This window comes from Pygocentrus nattereri, chromosome 22 (assembly GCF_015220715.1).
Source record: "Pygocentrus nattereri isolate fPygNat1 chromosome 22, fPygNat1.pri, whole genome shotgun sequence".
Taxonomy (NCBI): Eukaryota; Metazoa; Chordata; class Actinopteri; order Characiformes; family Serrasalmidae; genus Pygocentrus; species Pygocentrus nattereri.
In genome coordinates this window covers 11,819,156-11,840,854 of record NC_051232.1, presented here as the reverse complement: position 1 = coordinate 11,840,854, position 21,699 = coordinate 11,819,156, and the positions used below count along the sequence as shown (strand labels likewise).

The following is a 21,699-nucleotide window of genomic DNA, read 5'->3' as shown; positions in this document are numbered from 1 at the left end:
CCGTGATTGACTGTGATTAACAGGCCCAAAGCATGAAAGCATGTCAAGTAAACATTTGCCACACCATTGCACCACCAGCCTGGACTGTTGAGATAAGGCAGTTTGGGACCATGGATTCCAAACACTGACCCTTAGTGCCAAACACTGACCCTACCATCTGTGTTCCTCATCAAAAAATTCAATTTCATCAGACCAGGCTATATTTTCTAGTTTTGGTGACCCTGTGCCCACTGCAGCCTTGGCTTTTCTGTATTTGATAGACAGAAATAAAACCTGATATGGTCTTCTGCTGTTGTAGCCCATCCACCTCAGAGTGGTTCTCTGAGTTAGTGTAGCCTTCCTTTCAGCTTGAACCGGTCTGGCCATTCTCCGTTGACCTCTCTTATCAACAATGCGTTTCCGTCACTGGATGCTTTTTTAACGCACCATTCTGAGTGAACTCAGTGAGTGTACTATGCACTATGTTACATGGCACAATACAAAACACTATGTATGTGTGATGTAACAGAACGCAATACATAATACATTGAGCAACACAAAAAATACCCACATACCACAATGGACAACATGTACAAAACACAATTTAAAGCATGTAATGTAACATAATACATGGTAACATTAATATGTTTGTGTTTTTTTGTGCGTGTTTAGGTGCTGCCGCGTCAGACGTGTGGTTTGTTCACACACACCATCTTCTATAAGGAATACCCTGGAGGTCCGAAAGAGTTGGACAAGAGTATCCGAGGAGGAGAACTCTTTCTGACTGTCCTGCTCAACCCTGTAAGTCCCCACATACACACATAGTAGTGAAGCTACAGCAAAACCTGGCTGGCAGCGAATCCCAGCAATACCACAACCATGAGTTTACTGTTTCAGTCATGGCTGAGCACAGTGGAGTGGTAAAGTGTGGTCAACTGTCCGCAGCTAGTTTTGGCTAGATTGAACGGCTGCGTGTTTTCACCCAATCCCCAGCATGAGGACCTGATTAGTCAAAGGTGAAGGTGAATTTTTCACTGAATCTGATACAGCACCAGCGTTTTAATTGCTGTAGCTACAGTGTAGTAACTACAAAAGCATGTTAGCTGTCGCGCATTGATCTCGGTGATCTCGGAATGTGGTTTTGACAGGAAACTCTGATCATGGAGTAATCATTTATACTAAAAAATACATTTCAGACCAAAACTTTATAACAAAACTATCACAAAACAGTGTTTCAAGTATCAAGCAATGCATTCATAGCCGTTTGTGAAATAACTTAATGGAATGCAGCTTTTAGAGCCATTAAATGCCTCGGACATCTGGTTTCTAGCACTATAACAGTGAACAATTTTGTCTCCACTCAGATTTTGTTTACATCTACAAGTAATTCTGTAAAATCGGTGGAGCTCCTCTTTAAAGAAAATGCTGGGGGGGTTGAAGTCCCCTGAATTCATGCCAAGCTAGCTACAAAATGTCTTGGCAGTCACTGCAGGTATTAGAATAATCCTGTTATTGTCTTGTGACTTGAAAATAGTTCTCTTAAAGTTGGACATGACTGCCTGAGCTGAGAAATGGAAGCACTGCAGATAGAAGCACTTTGATGATAAAACTCGTACTTTAAGAAGAATTTCAACCACTATACTGGACCAACTTGTATACCTCCCACTGCGTTTGTCTCCAGCTAGCTGTGGCTGGTTGCAACTAGTTGTGTGTATTGGCAGTCACTGGAATGAGCAAGTCCCCCTCCTGCTGTTGTCTTGTGACTAAGGGACACTCTCATGAAGTGGAGATGACTGAATAGGGTGAGAAACTTAAAGAAAACGAGGCACACATAGTGAACGCCTGCTGCGCCGCTAAGGCTCAGTGCTAAATAAATCTTTAGCCTGTCAGTAGCACAAGCAGCTGTATGTCTGTTATTCAATTACACAACTACAAATATTAATAAGCATCATCACAGTGGGAGCTCTTGTTGTGTCTGTCTGTCTCTCTCTCTCTCTGTTTCTCTCTATCTGGCTCTCTTTCCTGTCTCATTGTTTCCCCTTATCTCGCCTTCCCTCTCTTGCTCTGTCTCATCCACTTTGTCATCTCTTTCTCTCTCTCTCTCTCTCTCTCTCTCTCTCTCTCTCTCTCTCTCTCTCTTTTTCTCTCCAGGAGTGCATGTCAGTGTTTTATAGATTAATTTTCCCAGCATGCTCTTTTCTCCCAGCATGCATTCCTCTGCTCCCCCACTGTGACTATGCTCTGCTCAAATCAGCTGCGACATTAAAAAACAAGAGCTTCTGGATGTGTGTGTGTGTGTGTGTGTGTGTGTGTGTGTGTGTGCATATTCAACTCATCGTGGCGACCAAATGTCCCCAGATCGCTGGAGAACATAAGTGTGACATTGTGGGGACCTCGGGCAGGAAAAATGAGGAACAATGTGCTTTTTTTTAATCAAATGTAAAAGAACCAGTAAGATTACGGTTAAGATAAGGGTCAGCAATGGGATGATAATTTGTTGCAGGGATACACTGAAATTTCAGCCACCAAAAATGGCTTAAAGTTCTCAATGACTAAAAAGTGTTGGGGGAAAATTTTGAAAAATAAAGTGTGCTAATAAATCCGTGGCTGACTGTTTGACAAATGATCTCTGTTCTCTGACAAACTAAGCCAAACTAAGTAAAACTAACTGTCAGCGCTACGTCTAGTGTCATGTCTATAATATAGTGTCAATGCTTGTTAACCTAATAATACGTTTGCATGCACTTAATAATCCGATAACTGCAGAAAATCCGATTTTGTCAGTAATCCTATCAATATGTTTATATGCACTTGAGTAATCAGATAACGGGAAACTCCAGGTCTATATGAGTCAGGCAGTAATCGGCTTTCTGGTTTGCAACCAGCCAATAAACTCACAGCAGAAGACTTGACGCAAACGTAATGTAAAACTTAAACTTCATATTATGGCTTTTTTTAAAAAACATCACGCCACTTTACCTGAAAAATATGAACATACATAACGTTAATAATATATAATAATATAATAATATTTAGATCCCTCATTTCGTCAAGCATGTAGTTGGTTTCAGTGTCGCTCCAAATCAGAGTAAGAGTATACATGCACTGTGAAATCTGATTAGTGAGCTAAAATCTAGCTTTTTAATTTCTTAATCGGATTTCTAGATCGTCGTATGATGTTTACATGAGCATTTGGATAAACAGATAACTGCAGAAATCTGATTATGATTGGATATAAATAGTTTATGTTTTGACTGGGTTTGGCCAGAGTCCTTACATTATAAAGGAGGAGACTGCCCTTCAGTAAAAAAGAGCCAGTTGCCTTTTTCTTATGGCTATGAGGCAGTAAACCACCCATCTGGTCTTGGAGGCTCCTGAAGGTCTTCTTTACCTTTACATCAGTTTAGGTTTAGAGCAAAACTACAGGGTGGTAAAACTCCAAGACCAGGATTGGACACCCCTGATGTAGTCCTCCAGCTGAAACTGAGAATTTAATTGGTTCTGCTGCTGTGTTGGCTCAGTCTGTTTGTGCTAATTGGTCAGCAGTCTGTGCCGTTTATAGAATGGAGGTTTTTTGATGTAAGCTATTTGAGCCCCGGAATGTGGTGGGGTGTCACCCCAGTACATCAAAAAGTCAGGGGTTAAAATGCCTGCTTGCTCTCCAGTGGCCAGGCTTGGCAATTGAATCTTCAAATGTGAGCACCTCTACGACAAGCTGTATCTAGGCAAGCGACCCAAACAATAATATGGCGAGGGGAAACAGACGGGAGGCTGTAGAGCAACGGAAAGAGCACAGATCCATGTTTTAAAATGATTCACATAGATCTCTCTCTAATCTCTGCACGAACTCTACAGAAACGGGGACGACAAGTTTCTCAGTCTTGAGGCTGGCTTGTGATAGACTTCTCATGTTTATTCCTGTGAGACAGTGGGATTGTGTCATCAGGTGCACTCTTGCCATGGATCTCTCTGACAGACCGTGTTTGTGCACCTCGGCTGCAGTCAGTTATACAGTGTGCTCACTGCTATGTAGACAGACTGTAGCTACAGCAGCGTTTAGCTACAATAATACAAATGTCAGTGGAAGGACTTTGTAAAGACAAGTCAACATTGAATATGAACGTTGGACCACAGTGCAACACAGAGAAAACAAGAGAGAATGTGAGAAAGAAAATGTGGAAATAGAGGAAGAGAATGAGAGAGAGAATGAGTGAAAGAGAATGTGAGAAGAAGAAAGAGAAAGTGGAGGACAGAGAGAGAGAGAGAGAGAGAGAGAGAGTGGAAGAAAGGAAGACCAAAAGAGAAATTCCATGAGAGAGGAAGACGAAGAGAGAGAATGAGAGAGGGCAGAAAATGAGAGAATAAGAGAAAGAGGAAATGAGAATGAGAGAGAGAGAGAGAAACAGAGACGGAATGCATGAAAGTGAACAAGAGAGAGGAAGAGAGAAGAAGAAATAGGAAGGAAGCGAGAAAGACGGTATGAAATGGAAAAGAGCGAGATAGAGGAAGAAAAAGGAAAGAAAGAAGAAAGCAAGACAGAAAGCGACAAAAAGAATGAGAGAGATGACGAGAAAGGCTGAGAAAGACTGAGAGAAAGTCGAAGAAAGAGAAGAAGAAAGAAAAAGGAAGGAAAGCAAGAAAGAAACAGAAAGAATGGGGGAGAGAAGAAGAAAGTGAAAGAGAGGCTGAGAAAGACAGCTAGAGAACGTCAAAGAAAGACGAAGAGAGGAAGAAGAGACAGAATTGGGAAGGGAATGCATGAAAAGGAATGAGAGAGAGGAAAAGCGAAAGAGCGCACGAGACAGAGGAAGACGCTAAGAAATAGAAAAGAAGTAGTGAGAGAAAGAAAAAGGAAAAAAGAGAGAAACACTGAGGGGAAAACAGAAAGAAGAGAGACGAAGAAAGAAAAAGATACAGGCTGAGAAAGACAGCAAGATAAGAAGAGACAAAAGAGGAGAGAGCCAGCGAAAGAATGAGTGAGAGAGACAATAAGAGAGAGGGAAAGTAAGGAAGAGAGAGAAAGAGAGACAAACAGAAGCAGGGCTTCCGTTCACACCTTTGGTGATCTTGAAGCAAATTCTTTTTCTGCATTTTTTAAAATGTGCATATGCACAGAATCTTCTGCATAAAGAAATGAGAGAAAGAGAACGGCAGACACAGAAAGAAAGAGAGGGAGAGTGAATAGAGAAAAAGAGAGCGTCTCTTTTCCACCTCTGTCTGTGGTGCACCTTTACGTGGTGCAGATCTGCAGTGGAGCAGGTCTGCTATATTGGCCCTGTTTTTATTAGAGCAGTGAGTGTGCCTGGATGCGCGAGTGCGTTGGTTCTGATGTGTAAAGATAATTACTTTCTCTTCGCTCTTCCGGCTCTGACTAATGCAGGAGGAACGGTCCATACGCGCAGTTAATTTAGTCTCCTCAATCAGTGAACCTCCCTCTGTCGTAGCTGCACGCATGCCTGCACTCACAATCGCAAAGAAATATACAACCTGGCATGCGCACGTTCCACTCTCGCGCATAAACAGATGAATAAACACGCACAGCTTGCTTCTCTTTACTCTAGAACTCTTTAAACGGGAGGCATCTAGTCGAGCTTATATTTTGCTACAAATAATCATGATGATGATTATTATGTTTCGTAAATGAATGTCATAATTATTCCATCACGTTGCGTTATTATGATCAGTCTCCTGGGCTCGGCTCCACTGTCATCTTATTGTTCTGAACGTGTATTTATATTATTGTCTTTCATTAAGTAAGCCCACGCGCGTGTCCTCATTAAGCGAACGTTATTGCCTTGTTCTCGTTCAGATGTTCTCCGCACTCTCCGAGACCCAGAGGAGCGCAGTGTATTAATCTAAACTCGCAGAGTCTTCATATTCAATAATGAGTCCTGCTGTCTCTATCAATATTCCTCCGTTTTCGCTCCAGCTTCACTGAGTCTTTTTGATGTGGGAATAGTTTGATTTGTTAGCGTCGAAGCTTTGATGGCGATGTTCTACAGTCTCCTAATGATGACTCCGTTGTATTCCAACTCCAGTCCTGAGGGGGACCCTGCACCTCCACGTCTGTTTCGACTCACGAAGGCTTTGACAATTAGCAGGTGTGTCGCAGCAGTTGAGTTACTGCAGGCCCTCAGGACCGGAGCCGGGTTCAGAGGGTTCATTTGCATCCTTTAGTTTTGAGCGCTGCTAACAGAGCTGGATTGGTGGGACCTTAAACGAGATCTGGAAAACAGGGTCCACCAACATAGCCATACCCCTACCAAGTAAAATCTGTCCCGGCACAGAAACATCTACGAATAAATGTTCAAAGAAAATTCCAAATTTGACTTTTTTAGTTCAGAGCTGGAGCTGTTCTTGCTAGCAAACACCAGAACTCATTTAGTCACCCAAATAGCATAAATCCTTTCTGTAAAAATACATGACCAAAACTTCTCTCTACCCACTAGATGAAGACCTGGATGCAGTTTCAGAGAAGTTCTGTAACATATTGTATGTTATAGCCATTTAAATTGAATTAAGATTTAGGTGATGAGTTATGGCAATTATAAGAATATTATGTATGTTTAATGTGCTTAATGTTATGTTTGCTTTCACGTCATGAGGTGACATGAAAGGGCGAAAGACGTGATGTTAGACGCAGTTTTGGGGTCGGGCTGATGGAAAATGGGAGCTTGATGTAGTACAGTATTTGGACCAAACTCTTCCTCATAAATTACCAAACCCTTCCTCTTAAAGTACCAAACCCTTCCTCATAAAGTACCAAACTCTTCCTCATAAAGTACCAAGCCCTTCCTCATAAAGTACCAAACTCTTCCTCATAAAGTACCAAGCCCTTCCTCATAAAGTACCAAACCCTTCCTCATAAAGTACCAAACTCTTCCTCATAAAGTACCAAACCCTTCCTCATAAAGTACCAAACTCTTCCTCATAAAGTACCAAACCCTTCCTCATAAAGTACCAAACCCTTCCTCATAAAGTACCAAACTCTTCCTCATAAAGTACCAAGCCCTTCCTCATAAAGTACCAAACCCTTCCTCATAAAGTACCAAACTCTTCCTCATAAAGTACCAAGCCCTTCCTCATAAAGTACCAAACCCTTCCTCATAAAGTACCAAACTCTTCCTCATAAAGTACCAAGCCCTTCCTCATAAAGTACCAAACCCTTCCTCATAAAGTACCAAACTCTTCCTCATAAAGTACCAAACTCTTCCTCATAAAGTACCAAACTCTTCCTCATAAAGTACCCTTTTGCGTTTTTGAAGGCATGTATACATTAAGTAAGATTAAGAGATACTTTTTTGATCCCACAACCGGGGAAATTCCACCTCTGCATTTAACCCATCCGTGAAGTGAAACACCACATACACACTAGTGAACACACACACTAGGGGGCAGTGAGCACACTTGCCCGGAGCGGTGGGCAGCCCTATCCATGGCGCCCGGGGAGCAGTTGGGGGTTAGGTGTCTTGCTCAAGGACACCTCAGTCATGGACTGTCGGCCCTGGGGATCGAACCGGCAACCTTCCGGTCACAGGGCCAGCTCCCTAACCTCCAGCCCACGACTGCCCCACATGTATGTGAAATGATGAAATCTGTGAAATTACAGGTGTTGGATCTTCAGTTAACTACGTAAAGCTAATATTGTATTGTATATGTCTTCAAGAAAAAACTAGCCTAACATTAGCTCTACCTACCATGATCAAACTAAACAGGGTTACACTTGAACCCTGCTACAAAACACTGATGTAACCATGCCTTAAACATGCTATGGCTTAGGGCATTGCTATCATATCCAGGGTGGTTGCTAAAGTGTTGCTAGGCCATTGCTATAGTATACCAGCTGGTTGGCAATGTGTGTGTGGCAAAGCCTAAAAACTGCCTGAAAACTCCCTTCCCCATGATAAAACCATAGTAATGCATTGCTTGTTTCTTAAAGTGGCAGCCAACATAAATTCTATTGAAATACTCAATGTTTTAGATAATTTGTTATTTTTAATAATAATGGAGATTTAAGTGATACTTTTTTAATCCCACAAACAGGGAAATTCCACCTCCGCATTTAACCCATCTGTGAAGTGAAACACCACATACACTCTAGTGAATACACACACACTAGGGGGCAGTGAGCACACTTGCCCAGAGTGGTGGGCAGCCCTATCCACTGCGTCTGGGGAGCAATTGGGGGTTGTCTTGCTCAAGGACACCTTAATCATGGACTGTCGGCGCTGGGGTTCGAACCGGCAACCTTCTGGTTACAGGGCCAGTTCCCTAACCTCCAGCCCAGTGTGATATTGTTGCTAAGCAACCATTGACCACTGAATATCACTGCTGTCAGAACAACACCTTGTATCTCCATTTTTAGCATTTTTCAGTTTTTGACATAATTTGAAAATGCCTGTTGGTCTTTACATTGTATGTAAATTTCATGATGATAGGTCCAAAAGAAATGGCCCAAAATGAATTGGAAAAAAGTCTGGTTCCTTTGACTTGCATTACAAGTAAAGTAGGTTTTTTCCTTCTCCTGTAAAGTTACCATTTTGGAGATATATTTTTTTTTTTTTCCAACAACAGAGTTGGAAGAGAGCGTTTGAGATCCAGCCTGTTTATATTTTTTCCAAAAACACAAGCATACTGTATAGGCTGTATGATTGTGCAAAGTGTTGTGGTTGTAGTGACCTCTGAACACAGTACAAAAGAAGTAGATAACTTTTATGTTGGTTTTGTCAAGCCACCTTATTGCCATTATGACAGATGTCGAGTTGAGCATAAAATTTCTTTGCTTTACACTTGTTAGTTATTTTTACAGATTTTTAGGTGCATCACCTTGCCGCTTACGCTGGTGTTGCATGTTCTCTTACAACAGGCGGGAAGGCCTGTTCTTTTTCGGTTTATTTAAATCATAATCTGGAATATTTATTCAGAATGCAGAAATTAAGTGTCTGTATTCAGTCTGAGTTGAGTCTGAGTAGCAAACATACTAATCAGACATACTCTAAAAATTAACACAATTTCTTTTTGCAAACACTAAAGTTCCTGCTAAAGCCTGAGTAGACTGATAAATCAATGTGATGAGGCAGTTATTAATCTCAGCATTACTGATCTCTGGTAAAGCCTGAGTAGACTGATAAATCACTGTGATGATCAGTTATTAATCTCAGTGTTACTGAGCTTTGCTAAAGCCTGAGTAGACTGATAAATCAATGTGATCAGTTATTAATCTCAGTGTTACTGAGCTCTGCTAAAGCCTGAGTAGACTGATAAATCAATGTGATCAGTTATTAATCTCAGTGTTACTGAGCTCTGCTAAAGCCTGAGTAGACTGATAAACCATTGTGATGATCAATTAATCATCTCAGTGTTACTGAGCATTGCTAAAGCCTGAGTAGACTGATAAATCAATGTGATGATCACTTATTAATCTCAGTGTTACTGAGCTCTGCTAAAGCCTGAGTAGACTGATAAATCAATGTGATGATCACTTATTAATCTCAGTATTACTGAGCTCTGCTAAAGCCTGAGTAGACTGATAAATCACTGTGATGGTCAGTTATTAATCTCAGTGTTATTGAGCTCTGCTAAAGCCTGAGTAGACTGATAAATCAATGTGATGATCAATTATTCATCTCAGTATTACTGAGCTCTGCTAAAGCCTGAGTAGACTGATAAATCACTGTGATGATCACTTATTAATCTCAGTGTTATTGAGCTCTGCTAAAGCCTGAGTAGACTAATAAATCAATGTGATCAGTTATTAATCTCAGTGTTACTGAGCTTTGCTAAAGCCTGAGTAGACTGATAAATCAATGTGATGATCACTTATTAATCTCAGTGTTTCTGAGCTCTGCTAAAGCCTGAGTAGACTGATAAATCACTGTGATGATCAATTAATCATCTCAGTGTTACTCAGCTCTGCTAAAGCCTGAGTAGACTGATAAATCAATGTGATGATCACTTATTAATCTCAGTGTTTCTGAGCTCTGCTAAAGCCTGAGTAGACTGATAAATCAATGTGATGATCACTTATTAATCTCAGTGTTACTGAGCTCTGCTAAAGCCTGAGTAGACTGATAAATCAATGTGATGATCACTTATTAATCTCAGTGTTACTGAGCTCTGCTAAAGCCTGAGTAGACTGATAAATCAATGTGATGATCACTTATTAATCTCAGTATTACTGAGCTCTGCTAAAGCCTGAGTAGACTGATAAATCAATGTGATGATCAATTATTCATCTCAGTATTACTGAGCTCTGCTAAAGCCTGAGTAGACTGATAAATCACTGTGATGATCACTTATTAATCTCAGCGTTACTGAGCTCTGCTAAAGCCTGAGTAGACTGATAAATCAATGTGATGATCACTTATTAATCTCAGTGTTACTGAGCTCTGCTAAAGCCTGAGTAGACTGATAAATCACTGTGATGATCACTTATTAATCTCAGTGTTATTGAGCTCTGCTAAAGCCTGAGTAGACTGATAAATCAATGTGATGATCACTTATTAATCTCAGTGTTATTGAGCTCTGCTAATGCCTGAGTAGACTGATAAATCACTGTGATGATCACTTATTAATCTCAGTGTTATTGAGCTCTGCTAAAGCCTGAGTAGACTGATAAACCATTGTGATGATCAATTAATCATCTCAGTGTTACTGAGCTCTGCTAAAGCCTGAGTAGACTGATAAATCAATGTGATGATCACTTATTAATCTCAGTGTTATTGAGCTCTGCTAATGCCTGAGTAGACTGATAAATCACTGTGATGATCAATTATTAATCTCAGTGTTACTGAGTTCTGCTAAAGCCTGAGTAGACTGATAAATCAATGTGATGATCACTTATTAATCTCAGTGTTATTGAGCTCTGCTAAAGCCTGAGTAGACTAATAAATCAATGTGATCAGTTATTAATCTCAGTGTTACTGAGCTTTGCTAAAGCCTGAGTAGACTGATAAACCATTGTGATGATCAATTAATCATCTCAGTGTTACTCAGCTCTGCTAAAGCCTGAGTAGACTGATAAATCAATGTGATGATCACTTATTAATCTCAGTGTTTCTGAGCTCTGCTAAAGCCTGAGTAGACTGATAAATCACTGTGATGATCAATTAATCATCTCAGTGTTTCTCAGCTCTGCTAAAGCCTGAGTAGACTGATAAATCAATGTGATGATCACTTATTAATCTCAGTGTTACTGAGCTCTGCTAAAGCCTGAGTAGACTGATAAATCAATGTGATGATCACTTATTAATCTCAGTGTTACTGAGCTCTGCTAAAGCCTGAGTAGACTGATAAATCAATGTGATGATCACTTATTAATCTCAGTGTTACTGAGCTCTGCTAAAGCCTGAGTAGACTGATAAATCAATGTGATGATCACTTATTAATCTCAGTATTACTGAGCTCTGCTAAAGCCTGAGTAGACTGATAAATCACTGTGATGGTCAGTTATTAATCTCAGTGTTATTGAGCTCTGCTAAAGCCTGAGTAGACTGATAAATCAATGTGATGATCAATTATTCATCTCAGTATTACTGAGCTCTGCTAAAGCCTGAGTAGACTGATAAATCACTGTGATGATCACTTATTAATCTCAGTGTTATTGAGCTCTGCTAAAGCCTGAGTAGACTAATAAATCAATGTGATCAGTTATTAATCTCAGTGTTACTGAGCTTTGCTAAAGCCTGAGTAGACTGATAAACCATTGTGATGATCAATTAATCATCTCAGTGTTACTCAGCTCTGCTAAAGCCTGAGTAGACTGATAAATCAATGTGATGATCACTTATTAATCTCAGTGTTTCTGAGCTCTGCTAAAGCCTGAGTAGACTGATAAATCACTGTGATGATCAATTAATCATCTCAGTGTTACTCAGCTCTGCTAAAGCCTGAGTAGACTGATAAATCAATGTGATGATCACTTATTAATCTCAGTGTTTCTGAGCTCTGCTAAAGCCTGAGTAGACTGATAAATCAATGTGATGATCACTTATTAATCTCAGTGTTACTGAGCTCTGCTAAAGCCTGAGTAGACTGATAAATCAATGTGATGATCACTTATTAATCTCAGTGTTACTGAGCTCTGCTAAAGCCTGAGTAGACTGATAAATCAATGTGATGATCACTTATTAATCTCAGTGTTACTGAGCTCTGCTAAAGCCTGAGTAGACTGATAAATCAATGTGATGATCAATTATTTATCTCAGTATTACTGAGCTCTGCTAAAGCCTGAGTAGACTGATAAATCACTGTGATGATCACTTATTAATCTCAGCGTTACTGAGCTCTGCTAAAGCCTGAGTAGACTGATAAATCACTGTGATGATCACTTATTAATCTCAGTGTTATTGAGCTCTGCTAAAGCCTGAGTAGACTGATAAATCAATGTGATGATCACTTATTAATCTCAGTGTTATTGAGCTCTGCTAATGCCTGAGTAGACTGATAAATCACTGTGATGATCACTTATTAATCTCAGTGTTATTGAGCTCTGCTAAAGCCTGAGTAGACTGATAAATCAATGTGATGATCACTTATTAATCTCAGTGTTATTGAGCTCTGCTAAAGCCTGAGTAGACTAATAAATCAATGTGATCAGTTATTAATCTCAGTGTTACTGAGCTTTGCTAAAGCCTGAGTAGACTGATAAACCATTGTGATGATCAATTAATCATCTCAGTGTTACTCAGCTCTGCTAAAGCCTGAGTAGACTGATAAATCAATGTGATGATCACTTATTAATCTCAGTGTTTCTGAGCTCTGCTAAAGCCTGAGTAGACTGATAAATCACTGTGATGATCAATTAATCATCTCAGTGTTACTCAGCTCTGCTAAAGCCTGAGTAGACTGATAAATCAATGTGATGATCACTTATTAATCTCAGTGTTACTGAGCTCTGCTAAAGCCTGAGTAGACTGATAAATCAATGTGATGATCACTTATTAATCTCAGTGTTACTGAGCTCTGCTAAAGCCTGAGTAGACTGATAAATCAATGTGATGATCACTTATTAATCTCAGTGTTACTGAGCTCTGCTAAAGCCTGAGTAGACTGATAAATCAATGTGATGATCACTTATTAATCTCAGTATTACTGAGCTCTGCTAAAGCCTGAGTAGACTGATAAATCACTGTGATGGTCAGTTATTAATCTCAGTGTTATTGAGCTCTGCTAAAGCCTGAGTAGACTGATAAATCAATGTGATCAGTTATTAATCTCAGTGTTATTGAGCTCTGCTAAAGCCTGAGGAGACTGATAAATCACTGTGATGGTCAGTTATTAATCTCAGTGTTACTGAGCTCTGCTAAAGCCTGAGTAGACTGATAAATCACTGTGATGGTCAGTTATTAATCGCAGTGTTACTGATCTCTGCTAAAGCCTGAGTAGACTGATAAACCACTGTGATGATCAATTAATCATCTCAGTGCTACTGAGCTTTGCTAAAGCCTGAGTAGACTGATAAATCAATATGATGATCGATTATTAATCTCAATATTACTGAGCTCTGCTAAAGCCTGAGTAGACTGATAATGTGATGATCAGTTATTAATCTCAGTGTTACTGAGCTCTGCTAATACCTGAGTAGACTGGTAAATCAATGTGATGGTCTGTTTTTAATCTCAGTATTACTGAGCTCTGCTAAAGCCTGAGTAGACTGATAAATCAATGTGATGATCAATTATTAATCTCAATATTACTGAGATCTGCTAAAGCCTGAGTAGACTGATAAATCAATGTGATGGTCAGTTATTAATCTCAGTGCTACTGAGCCCTTCTAAAGCCTGGCCAGTTACCCACATATTTTGGCCATATAGCATATATTGTAAAAATTTACAGACCATGCAGTCTTGAATATGTCATTTTTCTGCAAATTATTGCAGACCATTTCTAATCATTTACAGAGTTTAACATATTGAATAAAACATAAAATATAAAATGTCACAACTTGTGCACAGGCCATTTTTTCCAAGTGTATTATATTCTGCAGATAAACAGTAATTGTGCATTAAAATGTGCAGAAATACATTATAGAAAATGTCTTAATTTATTTTCACTTAGAATATCAACAAAACAATTTTTTGCATACAACTGTATTCTGCCCTTCACATTGGCACTTCTGCTTGCGTTAGATCTTCTCTTTTAAGTACCTTAAGTAAGACTTCGCCGTTGCGGTAAATTTTCATTTCATTTTCAGGTTTTGACTGGTAGGTTTTCTTTGTTCTTGATTTTCGAGCCTAGGGAACTTCTGAGTAATTCCAATATTAAAAAAATTTAGGGATACTCAGAACATTGCCACTTTTGCTTGAGTGAGATCTCAGAATTTTACATTACAGTTGTGAACTGTGGGGGCCAACATGTAGATTTTTCTCTGTTTGTCAGGGTTTCTTTGCTTGGTTTGAGGCTTTGCTGAGTTTTTAAGTCTTGTCTCATTCCTCTGGTGTCGTTGATCACACTCAATCTCATGCTCAAAGCTTAATTATGGCATTTGTTAAAGTGAACCAGATCCAGATTATGTCACTGGTTTTGGTGTATTCTGTATTCTGAATATTCAGAGCTTCACTCAGCCTTTGTGATTTGGGAACTGTTTATGATGTTAGAATCAAAGAATTGATGTTCTACAGTCTAATGATGACTCTGTTGTACGGAATGTGTATTTCAGTTTCAGTCCTGGGGGGACCTTGCAGCTCATGAAGGGCTTGATAATTAGCAGGTGTGTTGAAGCAGTTGTATTAGAGCAGGGAAAACACAAGACAGTGCAGTGCAGGTGGCCCACAGGACCTGAATTTAGATACTTTGGGATTTCATGAGATTTCTTGAGTTTAGAAACTCTGAGTTTTCATTGCATCCCATAGGAACTTCAGGAACTTTTGTGGAATGTTGATGTTAAGGAATTTAGCTAAATCCTCTGCTTTGGAGCTTTTGTTTGATCTTCTGTTTTAGTGGGCAAAGACTTCACCTTTGTGGTTCATTTTTGTCATAATTTGTGGGTTTCAGTGATTTGTGCAGCCCATATATATTTTATTTTGTACCCGTTCTTCAGCTTTATGACTCAAGTTGAAGGTTACTGTGCTCTGCTTTAAGCTGTAGCTCAGCTATAGCCGCTTTTCTCACATCACTGGCAGGAACCTTTTCCACAAAAGTAGAATAGTTTCTCCTAAAATGTCTCTTAACATTTGACTTTTTACGAGGCTTAAGTCAGCTTCACATGCTCATTTACATTCTGGCATCTTGGGCACCACTTAAGGTGGAACAGAAAAATTCAAGCCAAAAGCTGAAGAAACTGACTTTTTTTTTACTGTTTGGCCATTTCAACATATCAGGAAACGAGCTGAAGTGCTCATAAATGCAAATAAGTTCATTTGTTTCCAAATTATCAATGTTCGTCTTAAATCTCTCTCTTTTCCGTGTGTTAGCTACTAGCTGTATTTTGCCGACCCATGAGCTAGATCCTGAATAGGTCACTGCATATCACTTTCTAACAATAATAATCTAAATGTGATATATTGGAATACTAGGACTCAGGATCTATGCTGGACATACATTTTAGTCTGTCTCTTATTATGTAAGAACTCTTATTATGATCTAACTCTTTAAGGCCACTACAAAAAGTGGTTACTTCTGCCAATAAATCCACTCTGTTAAAAAAAAAATGTAAAAATTCCAGCACTGTTGTTACATTTATTTTGATGTATGAACAAAATGACATCTAACAAAGATGAAAATTCCTAGATTTTTTTATGTTCTCATAAACTACCACTTTGAATGAGAACATAGAAATATAAATAGGAATACAGTCATGCTTCAGTCACGTTTTATTGTATCTCTGATTAAGCAGCACAGTAATAAGCACTTACCAATCTGAATTGAGCTCCGAATGTGCTTTTGTGCTTGAAAAAAAGTTGCATCCCACAATAAAGATACTCTTGCTTCTTTTATGCAGTGAGAGGAAACACGGTTGCTGATATAATGTGCAGATTCCATATGCTGATGCATTTTACTCTGACCAACACAGACATGCACATGACAGACCTCCTGTGGGAACAGATAAACATTTTCTGCCTTTTCTAGCATTGTGATGCTAATACTAAATCAAATTCTAAAGTAAATCAGTATTTTTCCATTTGGAATCTACGTATGAATGCATTTTTGGCCTTGGGACATTTCTTGCTTTTGGCTTTGTTTGTTTACATAGACTTTTCTAAAGCAAAAGAAGTTCTGGCAGTTTGCCATCCCATGGGCCGGGCACTACAGGTCACACTCCACCCACTACAGCATTAACAATTACTCAACGATTGGCTGCCACACTAGGCAGTGAGCCAGTCGATACTCTCCTCCTCCCTCAGGCAGGAAGTCATCAAGGTTGACCATTAGTCGAGTGCAATGAACTCCAGAGTGAGAGAAAGAATCTGCGGTGGTTAATGAGGTCCATTTCTGTGTAATAATTTTATACAAAAGGTTTGAAACACAAATTAGTCTTTTCTGATGTGTGTTTCAAATCCAGCTTTTACATCACTGGTCACTGTAGGTATATCTATCTTCACTGTGCTGGTGTAGCCGTGCTGGAGGTCACAGACTACTCCTGTAGCCATTCAGGTGGTTGCAGACTACATCTGTAGCCATTTAGGTGGTCACAGAGTACTTCTGTAGCCATTCAAGTTGTCAAGGAGTACTCCAGTAGCCATTTAGGTGGTCATGGAGTACTCCTGTAGCCACTCTGGAGGTCAAAGAGTACTAGAAGTTAGGATAATAATTTTCAGATCAAATAACCATGACAATTGTTTAATAATCGTGATTAGGTTATACGTTGTTGTTATTATTATATGTATTGTGTTACTATTATTACTTTGAAATATATAGTATTTATTGGGTTATATATTATTATATAAGTTTTATTATATAAAACAATGTAAATATACACGCACACACCTTCTGGGTCATGGAGGTGCTGGAGCCTGTCCCAGTGCTCGTTGGGCAGAAAGCAGGATACACCCTGGAGGGGTCACCAGTCCATCACAGGGCAGACGCTCAGATATGCATGTTCAAGCTCTATGAAACCCCTGCAGACACAGGGTGAACCTGCAGACTCCACAAAGAGGGCACACTCGTTGCCCAGCTGGGGAATCAAACCCAGGCCCCTCTTACTATGAGGCAACAGCTACGCACAGCGCGATGAGACTTAATGAGAACAGTCAGATTCATAACAAAGCAGAGTTGGGCTGCCTGTGTGAACACAGCTTGTGAGTCTACTAGGGCTGATGCTGACTGCGTGTGGAAGTGCATTAGCAGTACTGATGTCTTATTGCTAGTCTTCTTGCGTTAATATTAAAAGTTTGAGATAAGGCTTGTCTAACCCTTAGGCTTGGTGTTTTATTAATGATAACCCACCTCAACGTACCTTTCCTTCGCTCTTTCTTTAAATTAATTAGTGTTGACATTTAGTTCTCAGAGATTCTGCTCAGGTTATTAATGAGCTACTCTGTTTTGCTCTCCTCCCGCCGCTCCTCTTCTTCTCTGCTTCCCTTTCCTCTCATCTCCTCTCTTCTCTTTAAACTGACTTTGATTTGTCAAGCACAGATTGATTTTGTGCTCCTTATGACACACCGTGTGTTGAAGTATTGATGAAATGTCAATAATTCATAAGATATGAGGCAGAATGTTAATGTGGTAATGGGGCATTGGTCTATTGCTGAGATAAACGTTGATGAAACGTTGGCAGAGCAGAGTGTCACTGTTCTACTCTCATTGCCCACTGAGCCTGAAAGGGAAACTCATTTTATTTGTCATTCATTATTGAGGCCTTTCGACTACCGAGAGGAAGGTAGGCTTTGTTTTTCTGTATGTGAGAGAGAGAGAGAGAGTGAGAGAGAGACAGAGAGTGAGTGTATTAAAGATGTTAATGAGGAGAATATACTGTTTTACAGTTTACTGTAACTTTTACAGTATCAGAGAATATACTTTTCCATTTCATTTCTATTAAGGGAGAGAAAGAAAGAAAGAAAGAAAGAAAGAAAGAAAGAAAGAAAGAAAGAAAGAAAGAAAGATGGATAAAGTAAGAACACAGGCACATGCTTTATTGATTTGTTGGTAAGTGCATCCCTACAGTGAGCTCACTTCTGCACATTATGAGGCACAATTACTTTTTATTTAATTATATAAGAAAATATTGAAACATACAGTGTGTTCTGTGCAAAAGGCATGGCACACAGATCTGGAACAGAGTTTTATGGACTGATGAGAACTAGATTAACCTTACCAAAATGATGGAAAGCCCAAAGTGTGGAGAAAAAAAAAAGATCTGTTCATAATCCAAAACATAATGTGACACCGCCACATAAAGGGGACCTGTGGGATCCCTATCTAGAAGTATTAACACTTACGTTCCTGATAGTGTTATTTAGGTGACCCCACGGATTAAAGTCCTTAGGAACCTTAGGCTGTTCATTGAGATGTGTTGGGAGAAGGTGTGGCCTCAGTTTTCCATCAGTGTGGGTGTGTGTATATTTTATATACATTATTTTTTGTGACCTTTTCCTGTTAATTTCTGGAGGGGAAGACTTTTATTGTGAAAGGGTACTGAATAAAATATATATTTGTCATCTTTGTTGTATACTGGCACTGCATGGTTTACACTCACCTCATTAGTCCTCAGACTTTTAATAGTAACAGCCAAGTGGTCAGACTGTTACAATACAAGCTCATCTGTCAAGCATGGTGGAGGTAGTGTCATGGCTTGGGCTTTGCATGGCTGCTTCTGGAACTGGCTCACTAATCTTTAGTGGTGATGTAATGCATGACCGTATCAACAGAATGAATTCAGATGTCTACAGAAACATTCTGTCTGCCAGTAAACAGAGAAATGCACCAATCTACAGTAAGACAGTGACCCAAAATGCACTGCTAACACAACAAAGGACATCATCGAGGCAAAAAGTGTCTTTAACCCAAATGAGCATGCATTTCACCTCCTCAATGGGATGCCCTCCTTCCCCCAAAGAAAAACAAACAAGCATCAAACGAAAGAAGCTGCAGTAAAAGCCTGGAAAAGCATCGCAAAAGAACAATGCAACAGATATCAGTGGGTCATTGACTTGATGCAGTAATGGTAAGCAATTGATATGCAACCAGATATTAAGTGTTATTTACTTCAATTTACTTTGAGACTATCTGTTCCTATTATCTGTTATTATATTCAAAGTTGTTTACCAAATTAAGATGTAAATATCAGGAAATAAAAGCTGACATTCTGATCTATCTCGTATTTATCTGTCTCAAACCCAAAAGGCTTTTAAAACAAAAAAAATCCAAAAATCTCCAAAATCTTTACAAGAGGAGGCTAAAATGCTAATCTCTGATGTAAGTTAATGCAAAGAGATTTTATTTCAAGTGATTTTGGAGAATATCAGATTTTTTTTGCACAGTGAAGAGGAAAGCCTCCAAGTTCAGATTCTCTTTTTTTTTTTCTTCAAGAGGCCAGAACCACAAAGTTGAGATCATTTTCTGTGCAGCAGTGAATTGAGAGAGAACGAAAGACAGAAACTTACACGGACAGTGCAATATAACAAAAAGTTAGTCCATCCGAATGACGAAACTGCCATAATTCTGTGTAGAGGAGCAGAAATGAACAGAGACATGAGAATATTCGAAGAGAGAGAATGAATTAAAGGGAAGAGAAGAGAGAGAAAGGCGAGCTGTGTTAAGAGGCAATAAAAAATTCCATCAGAAAGAAATGTATGTGGAACTAAGTGGTCCGTAATGGAAATTGGGGGGGGTGTCTGATGATCAGTGTGTCTTGGGGCGAGACATAAAACAGCGTTAACCTGGAACCAGTGTGGGGAGGAAGAGTGAAAAAGAGATATAGAATGCTGGAGGACTGAATTTTCCAGCTGGACTCGCACGTTAAATGAACTGTGTGTGTGGGAGTTGGGGGGTGGGGGTTGGGGGGGGGTTTGAGTCTTATTAGGCCTGCTTTGCCAATGGGGAGTGAAGGTATGATACATGAGGAGGAAAATAGAGTGATGGAGGAGTGAATGTTTTAAATTTAGCGTTCAAAAGTTTGGAATCGCTTGCCATATAAATATTTGCTGGGTGGGTGGGTTAGTTTAATCAGTAATCATTTATATAATGTAGATTGACATTAGGTATTTTAGCTGTCTTACATGATATTCAGTGTTTTACTGAAATACAGTCTTATGCAAACGTTAAGGCACCTCTGGTTGAATGAGATTTTGTTGATTTTCTAAGTAAATTTAAGTTAACACATCCTCTACTGAGACACACTTTAATACACAGTTACTGTTTACTTGCTGAGTTTAACATACAGGCATGGAATGTGGCCTGTGTAAAAGTTATGGCAATTTTCTATTTTATGTGTTTCCAATATGTTAAACTCAAGCAAGTAAATACTAATTTACTTTAATTTACTATAATTTCCAGTTAGAAACTCAACAAAACTGTAATCCAACCAGGGGTGTTTAGTTTATGCACACAGTTGTAACCTTTTTTCTTGTGAATTTGACAGTTCAACAAGAACCTCCAGTGTAAATCACTGTCGGGACAAAACCTAGTATGTCCATTTTTGTCACTTTTCATTTTTTGACCTAGTTTGAAAAAGGCAGTTGCCCTCTCATGTTGTGTCAAAATTTCGTGATGAACGAACCATCAGAAATTTTCCAAAATGGCATGGAAAAATATATTTACTCCATTTACTTCCATTAAAAGCTAAGCATTTTTTCTTGTCCTGTAAAGACTCCTTTTTGGAGATATAAGGTTTTCTGACAGCAGCAATGTGCAGTATATGTAGGCATATATCTCTCCTTTACGCACCATGTTGCCTCGGTGGCTCGGTCCTGCTGCTTGGCGCTGTACAACAGACAGATACGGCCGTTTCTAACACAACAAGCCACCCAACTCTTGGTACAAGCAGTGGTCATCTCACGCCTCGACTACTTCAATGCCATACTGATGGGCCTCCCAGCCTGTGTTGTAAAACCACTGAAGATGGTTCAGAACGCTGCAGCGCGTCTGGTCTTTAACCAACCAAAACGGGCGCATGTCTCCCCACTGCTCATTGAGCTCCACTGGTTACCGGTTGCTGCTCCTATCAAATTTAAAACTCTTACAATTGCCTAGAAGGTGTTAACAGAGCAGGCTCCTTCCTACCTGCACTCGCTCCTAAAGGCTTACAGCACCACCCGGCCGCTGCGATCCTCCAATGAATGTCGCTTAGCTTTGCCAAACATTCACACAAAGCAATCGAGACTGTTCTCATACTTGATTCCCCAATGGTGGAACAAGCTACCTTCCACTGTCAGAGCAGGGGCGTCCCTCGCTATTTTTAAGAAACTCCTGAAGACAGAGCTCTTCAGGGAGCACTTACTCTGATCGCCTCTTGCAATCTAACCACTACCAACCTCATCTCCTTCTTGCCCTCCTTCCCTTCTCTACCCCGCTATTACCCTTTGGCCTTCTTTAAGGCCTGACTATGTTTGTTCTATGTACCTCATTATTTGTAAGTCGCTTTGGATAAAAGCGTCTGCTAAATGTAATGTAATATATATTTTTTAATTATTTTTGATATTTTATAAAGTTTCCAAAATGAAATGTTACATTAATGTTACATTAACTTACATCGAAAGTTAAGAACATTTTGCTTTTTATGTAACTTGTTGTGGATACAGGATTTTGTTCCAGCAGTGACAACACAAAACGATTGTCTCTTAT

At 39.5% G+C, this 21,699-nt stretch overlaps 1 protein-coding gene across 2 annotated transcripts in view; it reads left to right on the top strand.

Annotated features, from left to right (window-relative positions):
* The window catches only part of ndst3 (N-deacetylase/N-sulfotransferase (heparan glucosaminyl) 3), a 138,397-nt gene that overhangs the window by 81,786 nt on the left and 34,912 nt on the right, over nucleotides 1-21,699 (top strand). For both annotated transcript variants that reach the window (XM_017717433.2, XM_017717435.2), the window contains exon 6: nucleotides 652-780. In XM_017717433.2, the coding sequence (XP_017572922.1) occupies nucleotides 652-780 (129 nt within the window). The remainder of the gene's footprint in view (nucleotides 1-651; nucleotides 781-21,699) is intronic.